Genomic DNA, 13,932 nt, shown 5'->3' on the forward strand with positions numbered 1-13,932 from the left:
AGAATGAAGGGAATCACTCATATCTCCTCCACCTACCACCATGTAAATACTTGAAAATGTCACTGACTTGTTAAAAAAAAATTTTTTTACTTCTAATTTATCTCTCCCCGCACCTCCCCGCCCCATCCCCTTTGGTAAGCATAAGTTTGTTTTCTAAGTCTGTTGAGTCTATTTCTGTTTTGTAAATAATTCATTTGTATCATTTTTTAGATTCCACATGTGATCCCATATAAAAAAAATTTTATTACCAAGTATGTAATATATAACAGGCACTATGCTAGATGGCAGAGATTTAAAAATAATTTTTGAAACTGCTGCATCTTCAAAGAGGTCACATACTCTGATGAGGAAGAAAGGCCTGAAAACTGACAAGTACAATATCTTTTTGATACGAGCTATAATGACTACGGAGGTCACTGAAATGGTACTGAACAAATTGGGAAGGGGACAGAGGTCAGGGAAAAAGAGTTGGCTCCTGAACTAAAGAAATGGAGGTGGGATGGAGAAGGGCTCCAGCCAGAACAACAGGATCAGCACTTAAAAAAGCAGGCAGAAGTGGGAAAAATGCATGTTGAAAGAAATGCAAATAAAATGGCTAAGCTCAGTGCAGGGAATACATGGAAGGAAGGAGCAGATGAGGCTGGAGTGTTAGCAAACACCATTATCATGCGGGCTCTCTATGCCTTGGGACTCGGCCAATCACTTCCAGCCCATTCTAATCCCTACCTGAGAAGCCCAAGTAAATTGCAGGAAGAAAGTGGGCCAAAGGATTCCAGCTGCCTGCTTTCCCTATCAAAAAACAAGATGCTGGAGTGGAAATAGTGGCAACAGTGCAAAATTAAGCAGGGCAGGCCCCCAAATTCATCCAAATTCATATTTTAGGCCTCTGCCTAAAAATACAGAAGCACATATTTGCAAAATTTCTGCTGTTTTGAATACATGAATATACCAGACACGTAACTTTTATAAATACCGAATGCAACTATTTCACACCTACACAAAGAAGTTTGTATTCTCACTGGAATGTCAATCATCTTTAACCTTCATTAGCCAGTGGACTTAAAACTAATGAGTTTACAACAATTTTATTGAAGAGTACATCCATGTAATATGCTGGTCTCCAATTTTAAGATTCTTGAGGACAGAGACCACATCTTATTTATTTCTGAATCCCTACCTTTCTCCTCCTACCACCAGCACCTAATAACACTTTGCTTATACACAGGAGACTCCAATAAATATTTATTATATTATGCAGCAATACCATGCATTTGTTAACACAGCTAAACAACATTTGAATTCAGAAACAGTTTACATACTGGGCTTGGGAATTTCATGAGCAAGGATACTAACAGTGTTTGCACAGGACCCTCTGGTTGTTGAAAACCTCCATATACATTCTCTCATTTAATTCTCGCAGTTACCCAACGGAATAGGCATTCCTTTCCTCCCAGTAAACAGAGGAAACAGAAGAAATTAAGTGACGTGCCCAAGGTCACATGGCTAGTGACAGACCAAAGACTCTGAAACCCAGGTGTCCTCACTCACAGGCCACTGTCCTTTCCATGACAACCTTTAGTCTATCAAAAATATTTAAATATTGAGGACATATTTGCCAAGCAAGGTACTAACATGCTGGGAAATAAAACAGTGAACAAACCTTATGAAACTTACAGTCCAGGAAGGGGGAAAAGACCTTTAACAATAATTATAAATAATTACAAGTGTGCAAAGACAACCAGAGAACCTAACCTTGAGGGCTGTTAAAGAAAATTTTTTTAAAAATTCACTGACATTTGTTAAAGATGGTAAGGCAGATTTTATTCAGGAACAATGAGCTAGGTATAGGGACTACTGCAATGGGATTTTACAGTATGGGAGAGAGACGGAGTTCAACTCCAAATACAGCATGGGCAAGAGGGAATGTATAACGAAGAAGCAGTGTGCGGGGGTGAGTGGATAGAAAAATTACTAAGAGGAAATATCAGGGGGAAAAGGGGACGGGGCGGGGGGTGTTGTGTTTCTGGTTAAACTGAGCTAACAGGATTCTTTTTTTTTTAATAAATTTATTTATTTATTTATCTTTGGCTGTGTTGTGTCGTCATTGCTGTGCGCGGGCTTTCTCTAGTTGCGGCGAGCGCGGGCTACTCTTCGTTGTGGTGCGTGGGCTTCTCATTGCGGTGGCTTCTCTTGTTGCCGAGCACAGGCTCTAGGCGCACAGGCTTCAGTAGTTGTGGCACGTGGGCTCAGTAGTTGTGGCTTGCGGGCTCTAGAGCACAGGCTCAGCAGTTGCAGTGCACAGGCTTAGTTGCTCCGCAGCATGTGGGATCTTCCAGGACCAGGGCTCAAACCCGTGTCCCCTGAGTTGGCAGGCAGATTCTTAACCACTGCGCCACCAGGGAAGCCCCTGACCTAACAGGATTCTTGCTGAAGACAGGCAGGGGTGATCCATACATCACCTGAGGGATGGTGGCGGAGGAGGAAGCTGATCAGATGTTGATGGTGGTAGGGGATTGTGGTTAACCTGACTAGCAGGGTTCTTGCTAAAACTAGACTTTACAAGGAAGTGCACAGATGGACCTATTAGAAAGTTCAAGACCTGACCAAAGTTTGGTCAGGCAAAGAATCTTTGTCAGGGCCTCACAGAGTCTCTCAAAGACAGAGGTAGTATTATACTGAATCCCAAGGATTTTTTTTCCTCCTTTACCTTACTTTGAATTACTTAACTCAATGCACAGGCATCCATCGACTTACTATTGTCTAAAGCTTCTAAAACTTGAAGGTGCTCTTTAAAGTAAGGGATCTTATTAAAATGCATTCTATTTCAAGGATTGGAGTCTGAAATCTTGCTTTCTAACATGCTCCTAAGTGACGCCAAAGCTCCTCACTTTAAGTGTTTAAAGTAGACTTCTCAAGGGTTATAGTTATAGGAGTTCCCTCATGACCTAGTGGTTAGGATTCTATGCTTTCACTGCCATGGCCAGGGTTCAATGCCTGGTCGGGGAACTGAGATCCCACAAGCCATGCAGTGTGGTCAAAAAGAATCCAGAGGGACTTCCCTGGTGGCACAGTGGATAGGACTCCGTGCTCTCAATTCAGGGGGCCTGGGTTCGATCCCTAGTCGGGGAACTAGATTCCACATGCATGCCGCAACTAAGAGTTCGCGTGCCACAACTAAGAAGCCCGTGTGCTGCAACTAAGGAACCTGCCTGCTGTATCTGAGACCCAGCACAACCAAATAAATAAATAAATATTTAAAAAAAAAAAAAAAGAATCCAGAAATAAACATATTTTAAATTTTTTTAAAAAGAGAGTTATAGTTATGCATAGTTATGATCTCTTCAGTCCTGGGGGTGGCCTTCTGTCACCAGAGGGTCAAGAGTAGCCTTTAGTCCCAACGGTGCTAAATAAAATGACAGTGATACTTTCTTAATACGGAATGACAAAAAAAAAAAAGGTAAAGATATCTCTAGAACCTACAGTTATCACGTGACAATACATTCCCAACAGCTTATAAACATGCTACCATTTGAGCAAAAGCTAAAATTTTTCCCCGTTTTTATTTATTTATTTATAACATCTTTATTGGAATATAATTGCTTTACAATGTTGTTAGTTTCTGCTGTATAACAAAGTGAATCAGCTATACGTATACATATATCCCCATATCCCCTCCCTCTTGGGTCTCCCTCCCACTCTCCCTATCCCATCCCCCTGGTGGTCACAAAGCACCGAACTGATCTCCCTGTGCTATGCGGCTGCTCCCCACTAGCTATCTATTTTACATTTGGTAGTGTATGTATGTCCATGCCACTCTCTCACTTCGTCCCAGCTTACCCTTCCCCCTCCCTGTGTCCTCAAGTCCATTCTCTACATCTGCGTCTTTATTCCTGTCCTGCCCCTAGGTTCATCAGTACTATTTTTTTTTTTAGATCCCATACATATGTGTCAGCATGTGGTATTTGTTTTTCTCTTTCTGACTTACTTCACTCTGTATGACACACTCTAGGTCCATCCACCTCACTACAAATAACTCAATTTCGTTCCTTTTTATGGCTGAGTAATATTCCATTGTATACATGTGCCACATCTTCTTTATCCATTCACCTGTTGATGGACACTTGGGTTGCTTCCATGCCCTGGCTATTGTAAACAGTGCTGCAATGAACATTGTGGTACATGACTCTTTTTGAATTATGGTTTTCTCAGGGTATATGCCCAGGAGTGGGATTGCTGGGTTGTATGGTAGTTCTAATTTCAGTTTTTTAAGGAACCTCCATACTGCTCTCCATAATGGCTGTATCAATTTACATTCCCACCAACAGTGCAAGAGGGTTCCCTTTTCTCCACACCCTCTCCAGCATTTATTGTTTGTAGATTTTTGATGATGGCCATTCTGACTGGTGTGAGGTGATAACTCCTTGTAGTTTTGATTTGCCGTTCTCTAATGATTAGTGATGTTGAGCATCTTTCATGTGTTTGTTGGCAATCTGCATATCTTCTTCGGAGGAATGGCTATTTAGGTCTTCTGCCCATTTTTGGATTCAGTTGTTTGTTTTTTTGATATTGAGCTGCATGAGCTGCTTGTAAATTTTGGAGATTAATCCTTTGTCAGTTGCTTCATTTGCAAATATTTTCTCCCATTCTGAGGGTTGTCTTTTGGTCTTGTTTATGGTTTCCTTTGCTGTGCAAAAGCTTTTAAGTTTCATATGGTCCCATTTGCTTATTTTTGTTTTTATTTCCATTTCTCTAGCAGGTGGGTCAAAAAGGATCTTGCTGTGATTTGTGTCACAGAGTGTTCTGCCTATGTTTTCCTCTAAGCGTTTTATAGTGTCTGGCCTTACATTTAGGTCTTTAATCCATTTTGAGTTTATTTTTGTGCATGGTGTTAGGAAGGGTTCTAATTTAATTCTTTTACATGCAGCTGTCAAGTGTTCCCAGAACCACTTACTGAAGAGGCTGTCTTTTCTCCATTGTATATCCTTACCTCCTTTATCAAAGATAAGGTGACCAGGGCTTCCCTGGTGGCACAGTGGTTGAGAGTCTGCCTGCCAATGCAGGGGACGCGGGTTCGTGCCCCAGTCCGGGAAGATCCCACATGCCACGGAGCGGCTGGGCCCGTGAGCCATGGCCGCTGAGCCTGCGCTTCCGGAGCCTATGCTCCGCAACGGGAGAGGCCACAACAGTGCGAGGCCTGCGTATCGCAAAAAAAAAAAAAAAAAAAGATAAGGTGACCATATGTCCATGGGTTTATCCCTGGGCTTTCTACCCTGTTCCACTGATCTATATGTCTGTTTTTGTGCCAGTACCATACTGTATTGATTACTGTAGCTTTGTAGTATAGTCTGAAGTCAGGGAGCCTGATTCCTCCAGCTCCATTTTTCTTTCTCAAGATTGGCAAAAGCTAAAATTAATACAGCTCAATTGAGGAACATTTTGGTTCCCAAATGTCTAGCCACTTAGAATTGTACTTTTTGGTATAGTTTGGCTCTAACTACAATCTGAAAAAAATTTTTTTTTATTTCAGTTCTTGATAACTTGCCATTTCCCAAATTAAAAATTGACAAGGTTAACAAAGGACTGATTAAAAGCTTGAACGTTCTGACAAATAAGACCCCTTTGGGAGTCCTTAACAATAGAGAGGAAACACAAGCATCAGTCCTCAAAACAATGCTGTGTTCCGGTTGAGTCTTCAGTTTTGACAAATCGGTGTTATTCACTGACTCAAAAGTACAATTTCTAAGAGTTGAAAATAAGAGAACCAGTTGAACATTTGGCAGGGTGTGGGGAAGGGTTAGGGAGAACGGAACCAGGCATACGTGAGTACAACCTATAACCAACAGGGAGTTTTTAAACAAAGAGCTATTTCATTAGTTAAATCTAATGCTACAGGGCACCAGCAAACAAACAGATTCTCTAAAGAGAAGGTCATGCTGCTGCCCATCTGTGTGGAACATGATCTGGGCATCGAGATACCAGAAAAGTTGCCATAAAAGACTTTTACCCCTACTGTTTCCACTTTATTCTATGTTTATACTGAATGCTAAGAAATTATTTAAGTTAAACCATTAACTATTTCTACAAAGAAACACACAAAAATTAACACCCAATACTATAACTACTGAACTATTCTCATCAAATTTCAATTTGATAACAACAAGAGAACTTAGGGAAAAAAATAAAACAATAGTAGCAATAAAATAAGATTCAGTCTTTCCATTACAAATATTAATAAGGCTGCTTGACTATGAGGTACTTAGACTATTATCCAAATAATGTTTGTTTACCTTCAAGCTTCTGCTTTTAAGTTCTAACTTCAGAAAATCAAAGTAGCACCAATACATATGATAATAAACCTACAGAAATTGGCTATGATTTAGTAATCAGAAATGATGACTATGTTTATAAAAAATAATAACAGCTACAAGCAACCATCACACTGTTGAGATATTGACAATGAACTAGATATCACTGCTGCACATTGAGCTAGGCCTTTTACGTTCAGGATATCTAATCCTCCCAACATCTCTGAGGTATTGGTCCTAAACACAGGATTCATGGGGGAAAAAATTAGATTACTATCACACTCATACCACACATAGTGGAGTCTCAGACTACTTTCATCCTTAATATGGCCGAAGGAGGGGTCCACACATGCTCAGGAAAGGAGTAATGGTGGCTGGATGACAACTGAAGGCCAAGCCACATGGAAGGTGGCCAGGCAGAGTTAGAAGAATAGCTATATTTACGGAGGTCTGAACAAATAAGTATATTGAGGATAATGGGAGCAAGGTTTCTCACTGACAAAGGAGAAAGTGAAAACCACATAAAGGGATAAGACTAGGATGAACCCTGTGCTCAGAATTGCAGGAATTAGTGTGAACTCATTGGGTATATATGGATAGATAAAGAATAAAATATTTGGATGTAAATTTGTATGGGTATGTATTTTCTAGCATTGTCCAATGAGAGGGCCTGGGAGCAGCAAAACATATGTAGTAATAAGCACACCTATCACCTAAATTCTGGTTTCCAAATACTATTCATCACTGGCCAGAACCAAGGCCCTTAGAGAAATGGCCAGTTCCAGGACTGAGGCAGAGAAAGTATAAGATAAACCTGGGGGACTTCCCTGGTGACACAGTGGTTAAGAATCTGCCTGCCAATGCAGGGAACACGGGTTCGAGCCCTGGTCTGGGAAGATCTCACATGCTGTGGAGCAACTAAGCCCCTGCACCACAACTACTGAGCCTGTACTCTAGAGCCCGCGAGGCACAACTACTGAGCCTGTGATCCACAACCATTGAGCCTGTGTGCCACAACTACTGAAGCCCACGCGCCTAGAGCCCGTGCTCCACAACAAGAGAAGCTACCACATGAGAAGCCTGTGCACCGCAACGAAGAGTAGCCCCTGCTCACTTTAACTAGAAAAAGCCCACACACAGCAACAAAGACCCAATGCAGCCAAAAATAAGTTAATTAAATAAATAAATTTTAAAAAAAAACGATAAACCTGGAATATCTGATTGTTCCGGAAAGTAACGGAGTACTCAGAGAAAGACAGGAACAAATCAAAGGGACACAGAAGCCAGTCTGAACAGGACTCCAACTAGCTAAAACTGAGACAATTTGAGCACCAAAATAAATAATGATTACAGATTATAACTCATTAAATAAAATAGGAACCCATGAGTTCATACATACTAAAAAAATAAATAAATGGGAAGAATAAGTGATCCCTTACAGTAAAAATGTCAAATAATAAATGTAAAAGCAATGACAGAATTAGAATATTGGCAAGCGTCATAGTAGTAATATAGAGAAGAAATATCAATGAACACTCAAACTAGTAGGTGAAAATGGAAGGAGATAGTTACATAATCTCAAAATAGCGCCCGACAAAATATTAATCACAAAAAGAAAATATGTAATAACTTTATGCTGGAGAATCTTTATAGACACTTTAATCAAAGGAATCACCTCCAACAATGGACAAACATACATTATGTGCACCTGATAAGATGCTGTAAGAAAAACATGTATCACACCTGTGATACTTGTGCCTCAAATGCACAACCAGGTCTCACCACAAGGAAACACCAGACAAACTCAAACTGAGAGATATTCTACAAAATGATTGGCCTGTAGTCCTCAAAGATATAAAAATCCTGAAAGTCAAGGAAAACCTAAGGTAATGTTTCAGTTTGAAGAAGGCAGCACACACAAAACTGGGTATGAGACATGATTCCTGACTGGATCCTTTTGCTGAGGATGACATTATTGGAGCAACTGATGAAACTAAATGGGTTCTCTGGATAAGGAATATATGGGAGTTCTTTGTGCTATTCTTTGCAGCTTTTCTAAAAATTTGAAAATGTTTCAAAATAAAACTTAAAAATCACTTCTGCAAATGAACAGGTTTCACAGCTACACTTTAATTAAGCATGCTATAAAAGATGGCCTTAAGTTAGTTAATTGATACAAAACAAAAATGGAAGTTATGCCCCTGAAACTAATGTTATACATCAATTATATCTCAATCTTTTAAAAAATGGAATGTTGGAAGAAAGGAGAGTTTAAAACTTCTCTATAGACTTAACATTCCTAATAGGTACCATTTTTCTTGTATTTTTCAAGAAGTAACACAAGTATTCTGCTTCAATACCTCCTAGTCAAATATGCATTTGAAGACAAGTACTACATGTGCTTTCATATATCAGAAACTCCAAAGATACAAAAACTCTTCAAGTACATCAAGGAAAAAAAGTCGTTAATGGTAAAAGTAATCACATAGTAATTATTTTGCACTCTGTAATGTAAAACAAAAGCAATCCTGTATCAGATGGTAAGAGTAAACTAAGGACAGCCAAGTATTGATATTTGCAATTCCCAAAACTATAATTCTGAAAAGATGACCATACTTACTTCAACTCCCTCCCCCCCACCCCCGAAAAAGCATAACTTATTAAATTGGTTGGTCAGATAACAAAACTGCAAAGATAATACTTGGTCAACAGCCACTCAAAGTGATGCTGTAGAAGTATACTGACATAAAAAATTCACAAGTGAAAAACCTGGTCTATGGACAGTAGGGATCCATTTGTGTATTTTTACATATGTACAAACAAAAACGTGACAGAAAAGATTAGGAAGTGATATCACAAAATACAATAGTTATCTCTGAAGGTGTGATTATGAGAGATTTTTATTTTCTTCCTTTTCTTAAAAGTATTTTGTGATTACTCCAACATGTGTATTATTCTTTCTTTTTTTTTAAACATCTTTATTGGAGTATAATTGCTTTACATTGTTGTTAGTTGCCGTTGTATAACAAAGTGAATCAACTAGTATTATTCTTACACTAAAAATAAAAGTCAAAAATAATCTTAAAGTATTATTTAAATTTAAAGGTTTCTATTTTCTCTTCCACCATTATATTCCTGATGACCCTTAGAAAGCAGTCCTCACAGTATGAGATATTAATACCTGGTCATGAAAGACTTCTCTTAAAAACAAGGCCTATATGAATACCACCTTTTTATATAATTTTATCAATTAGATATAAGGTAATATGAGGTAGGTTCTCTGGATCTAGACTGCCAGGATTCAAATCCCAGCGATCCCACTGACTAGCTACATAATTTGAACAAATTATTTAACATCTCTTTACAGAACCTCATCTGTAAAAATGGGGTTCCTGCTAGTTATTAAATTGAGTTACTTATCTAAAGCATTTGGTGTCTGGCACATGGTAAGCACTTAGCAGGCTATTTTTATTATTAATTTATTTTACAGGTGAGGATATTGAAGCACTAAAATCAGTTGAATCATCTGCCTGAAAACAAAGATGCTGGTATGGGGGGCGGGGTGGGGGGAGGTGTTTGGAGGAAAGAAGGAGGTAAGAGAGAAGAGAGAAGTAGAAGAAGGAGACAGAGACACACACATATAAACACAGCTAAAACCCTGTGTCCCCTTTCCCAAATTGCTATTCTTCTGAAAACACAAATGGCAGCTGTCTAGCATAATGTTCAATAAATATTTCCTTCCTTTCCCAACCTCTTTGTTTCTTCCTATACAGAAACAGACCTGGTTTATATTCATTCTCATTCCTAAACCACCTTCCTACAAACTTCTGTTTTAAAGTTAACTATATTTGTTCTAACTCTGTTCCAACCAAGCAGTCTTACATTAGGAAATTACACCTTGGTTTTTTCCTAGTCAAATGTTTCTGTGGAATTCCATGTCAGAAGAGACTTGCAATCTAAAAATGCTAGAAACATAGAGAACACTCTATATATTTTTTGAATGACTGTTAAGAACTCACTCGGATCCTAAATCTCCCTCAATTTTATATGCATAAAATGTCAGGAGAGGAAAAACCCTAAGTCAAGACACCTGTGTTCCAATTCTACCCAGGCCAATAATTAGGCCAGTAACGTGAGGTTGGTGATTTTGCCACTTTAGCAAAAAAGAGAGGAGTAAGCTGTGTTACTGATAGACCCCATCTAGCTCCCAAATTCTACAGCCTCTTGAACAAACCTGAAAATGGAGAATTCACAGGCAATTTCATGCCCCCATGATGTTTCCTCTAACTGAAATCTCCCATTTCCCCTTACCCTTTTAGAGAACTCTTGTTATACCTTCCATTAACTATCCATCACTTCTTCCATGAAATCTTCCCCCTGCTCAAATAGAACACTCTGTATTCTTTGGACCCCTATGCTTGTATTGCGTCTATTACAGATGACTGTTTATACACTGTCTACCATTTCTAGAGTCTCACATCTTGCACAATGCCTAGCACACAGAAGGTACTATGGATGTGTTTAAAGATTTGAGTCTATAAAGTTAAATTAGGTTCCTGTGAAGTTTTTGTATGCACTATCTGGGAGTTTAGCTTAATCTGAAGACACACACAGGCCAATATGCAGCACAACCAAAGGTTTGTCCCAGTTAGAATCAAAGCAGTGCAAATTTATTCTGAACCAGTGCCTACACCAGTGCCTGCACAATGAATGATGTTTTTTATTTTGTTTTTGTTTTGTTTTGTTTTTTGCAGTACACGGGGCTCTCACTGTTGTGGCCTCTCCCGTTGCGGAGCACAGGCTCCGGACACGCAGGCTCAGCGGCCATGGCTCACGGGCCCAGCTGCTCCACGGCATGTGGGATCTTCCCAGACCGGGGCACGAACCTGTGTCCCCTGCATCGGCAGGCGGACTCTCAACCACTGCGCCACCAGGGAAGCCCTGAATGATGTTTTTTAAATCAATAATTCTTTTCTTCTATCTTAAAGCCCTCAAGAGTTATGAGTCATCAACTTCATAACCCTATCTCACATTGCCCTTATTTTTGCAGTTTCATCCACTTATAGCCGCTTTACAAATAAGCTTCCAAGAACTGGAGAGAAATATTTGTATTTAACTCCTAAACTGCAACTCTTATTTTCTCTGCTTATCTGTTGGTACAGAAATAAGATTCAGGAAATTATACCAAATAATAGATAACCAAAACTTTGTTCTTTCACTTCTGGTAATAATTATTTCTACTTACGAGGTGTTCACTTCAGATTTTAAACTATCAGTGGACAAAAATCAAAACCAAAAATATTAGATTAACTTTTTTGGACTGTCAAGCAGCACACGGGCAAAATATCTTGAGAATTTATTAACTGCTACGTGTGACCTGACTGAAAAATTGTGTTCCAAATAGTACAAACCCTCTAATGTGCTATCTACATTAGTTATGGCAAGATTCTTCTTATGCAGCTAATACGCTTCAGGATAATGAACTTATCCATTACATTTCTGTAATTATTACTGAGCCATGGAAAAGCAGGATACTATTGTATTTATATTCAGAAAATACCACCCAAACCTTCTCTATCCCCTAGTTTCAGCCAAATATGGTTCTTCCCTGCTTCAAACAATTTTAGCTATGAGTTCCAAGAGACACAGGCCCATCAGAAGCAGTCAAGGACATATCTACATTGCTATTTCAAAGACAGCTTTTAAATTCTTGAAAAAATCAAAAAACAGCAATGCAAAAAATACTCAAGATGAGAAGTTTCAAGTGGAGATGCTTGGCTATCTTGATTCAAACTAAAATAGGAAGCAAAGACGTTTATGAAATCACTCAGTCCTCTCATCTAGTACTACCTATCTGACAAACTCAGAATCAACTTCTAGGATGAGCCTAAGAAAGAGGTTTCATAAACTCAAATGTGTTAGGCAGGTTGACACAAGCCAGGCAACCCCTGTGCATATTAGAAATATTAGCAAGTCCACCTGCCGGTTAGCCTCTGTGATGGCTCAGTTTTGCTTAAACACCCTAAAAAGGATTAACATTCTAGATATAAGCTTGTGAAAATAAGGGTTAATTAAATTCTCAGGATTCAGGTGCCAATGTGATGACGAAAACTTATGGGAGGTGGGGAAAGAAGAAAATCTTTAAATGCTAATTTTCTCCACAACGGTAAAGGAGCATATGGGGTGGGTTTCAATCTCCGAGTTTTTATTAGCTTTCTAACCACAGATTAAACAGAGGTGAATCACAGCGAAGCCTTCAAAAGAGTAATTTCCCAGGGTGTAAGGTCCTGTTTTCGGAGGACCTGAGGCTTGTCTGCTGCCACCATACTCCCATCCGGCCACCCCATCTTTCTGCCCATCCCCCTCAACTCGTCTGCAATAAACGATAAGGGAAATAATGACGAGCACTAAATGTGACGTTGAGTTGGCATTTACAAATGATTTGCAAAACAACTCCCTAATCAACCCAGGGCACACTACCCAGACCCTATATGGTGGTTGTCTAAAAAGATAGAGCCCATACTCTTCAGGGGAGCACGCTGGGAGGAGGGGCGCCTCGGGAAAGCAAGGCGCTCCAGTCCCCAAGACCCCAGGTTGTCACCAGAGGATCCTGACGCGCAAGCAGCCGCGTTGTGTTAAATCCACAAGACTTGTCACCCCAACTTCCCACTCCTAAAACCTAAGCGGGGGATGAAAAGGATCCTAGGGTGACAGAAGAAAGTAGAAGCTCTATCTTCTGTGCTTGGGATCCAGAAATAAAAGCAATGAACAGGGGAGACGGAGGCAGACGACCGGGCACGCGTCGGATACGGGTCTTGAGGAAGAGTGGGAGGTATCTATATAGAGCGCGCAAACAAACGCAAGAGAAGAGCGAGAGGAAAGGTTGGGGTGATGGAGAAATGCGGGTGCGGGCATCGGGGTGTGTCGGGACTTGGGGTCCGGGGAGAAAGAGAGCCTCCTTGGGGGCCGGAGGATTCCCCGCCTGCTCGAAGCGGGCCGGGGAGGCGGCGGCGGTCAGGCAACGCGAGCATTCGGGGCAGGTTCCCCGAGACCTGGTGGGTGGGAACGCCCGGGTCAAGCAGCTAGGGGCAAAGCTGGGAGAAGGGTGGGGGACCCGCGGCCCAGGTCTCCTGAACAAAGCCGGTGCGCGCTGGGCCTGGCTACTCACAACAAGAAGCTCATGTCGGCCGTGGCGTGGGCTGCGGGCTCGGCGGTCGCGAGGCCTCGGGGTGGCGGCGACGTCGGCGGCCAGGCAAGGAGAAGAAGGAGAAGGAGGAGAGGATGAGGAGGCGGGGAACGCCGGCTGCTCGGCGGCCGCAACTTGTTCGGCTTTGCTAGGTCCAATGGCTGGCAGAGGGTGCGGAAGTGGGAAGCGCAAGGCTTGAATCACTCAGTGGGAGGAGAAGCAAAAAGGGGCGGAGAAAGGGCCACTCGCCTCCTCCACAGAGAACAAGAACCGCGACCGCAGCGCTGCTCCCCCGGCACTTCGTCTCCATCCCCTCGCTGCCCCTACCTCGTGAGCTCTCGCGAGAGCGGCGCGCGCCCACCCTGCCCCTCCCGTTGCGACCCCGGGTCCCCTACTTTCTGGACACCTTTGCAGCCCCGGGCCACGCCCCGTATGTGTGCT

General features: G+C 41.2%; 1 protein-coding gene across 1 annotated transcript in view; it reads right to left on the reverse strand.

Moving 5' to 3' along the window:
- MOB1B (MOB kinase activator 1B) overlaps positions 1–13,637 on the reverse strand; it is a 54,185-nt gene extending 40,548 nt beyond the window's left edge. Inside the window, exon 1 of the mRNA XM_082653795.1 lies at positions 13,474–13,637. Coding sequence (XP_082509921.1) covers positions 13,474–13,487 — 14 coding nt within the window. The 5' untranslated portion in view covers positions 13,488–13,637. The remainder of the gene's footprint in view (positions 1–13,473) is intronic.
- Positions 13,638–13,932: the final 295 nt, after the last annotated feature.

The sequence above is a fragment of the Grampus griseus genome (genome assembly GCF_964374135.1).
Source record: "Grampus griseus genome assembly, chromosome: 4".
Classification (NCBI taxonomy): Eukaryota; Metazoa; Chordata; class Mammalia; order Artiodactyla; family Delphinidae; genus Grampus; species Grampus griseus.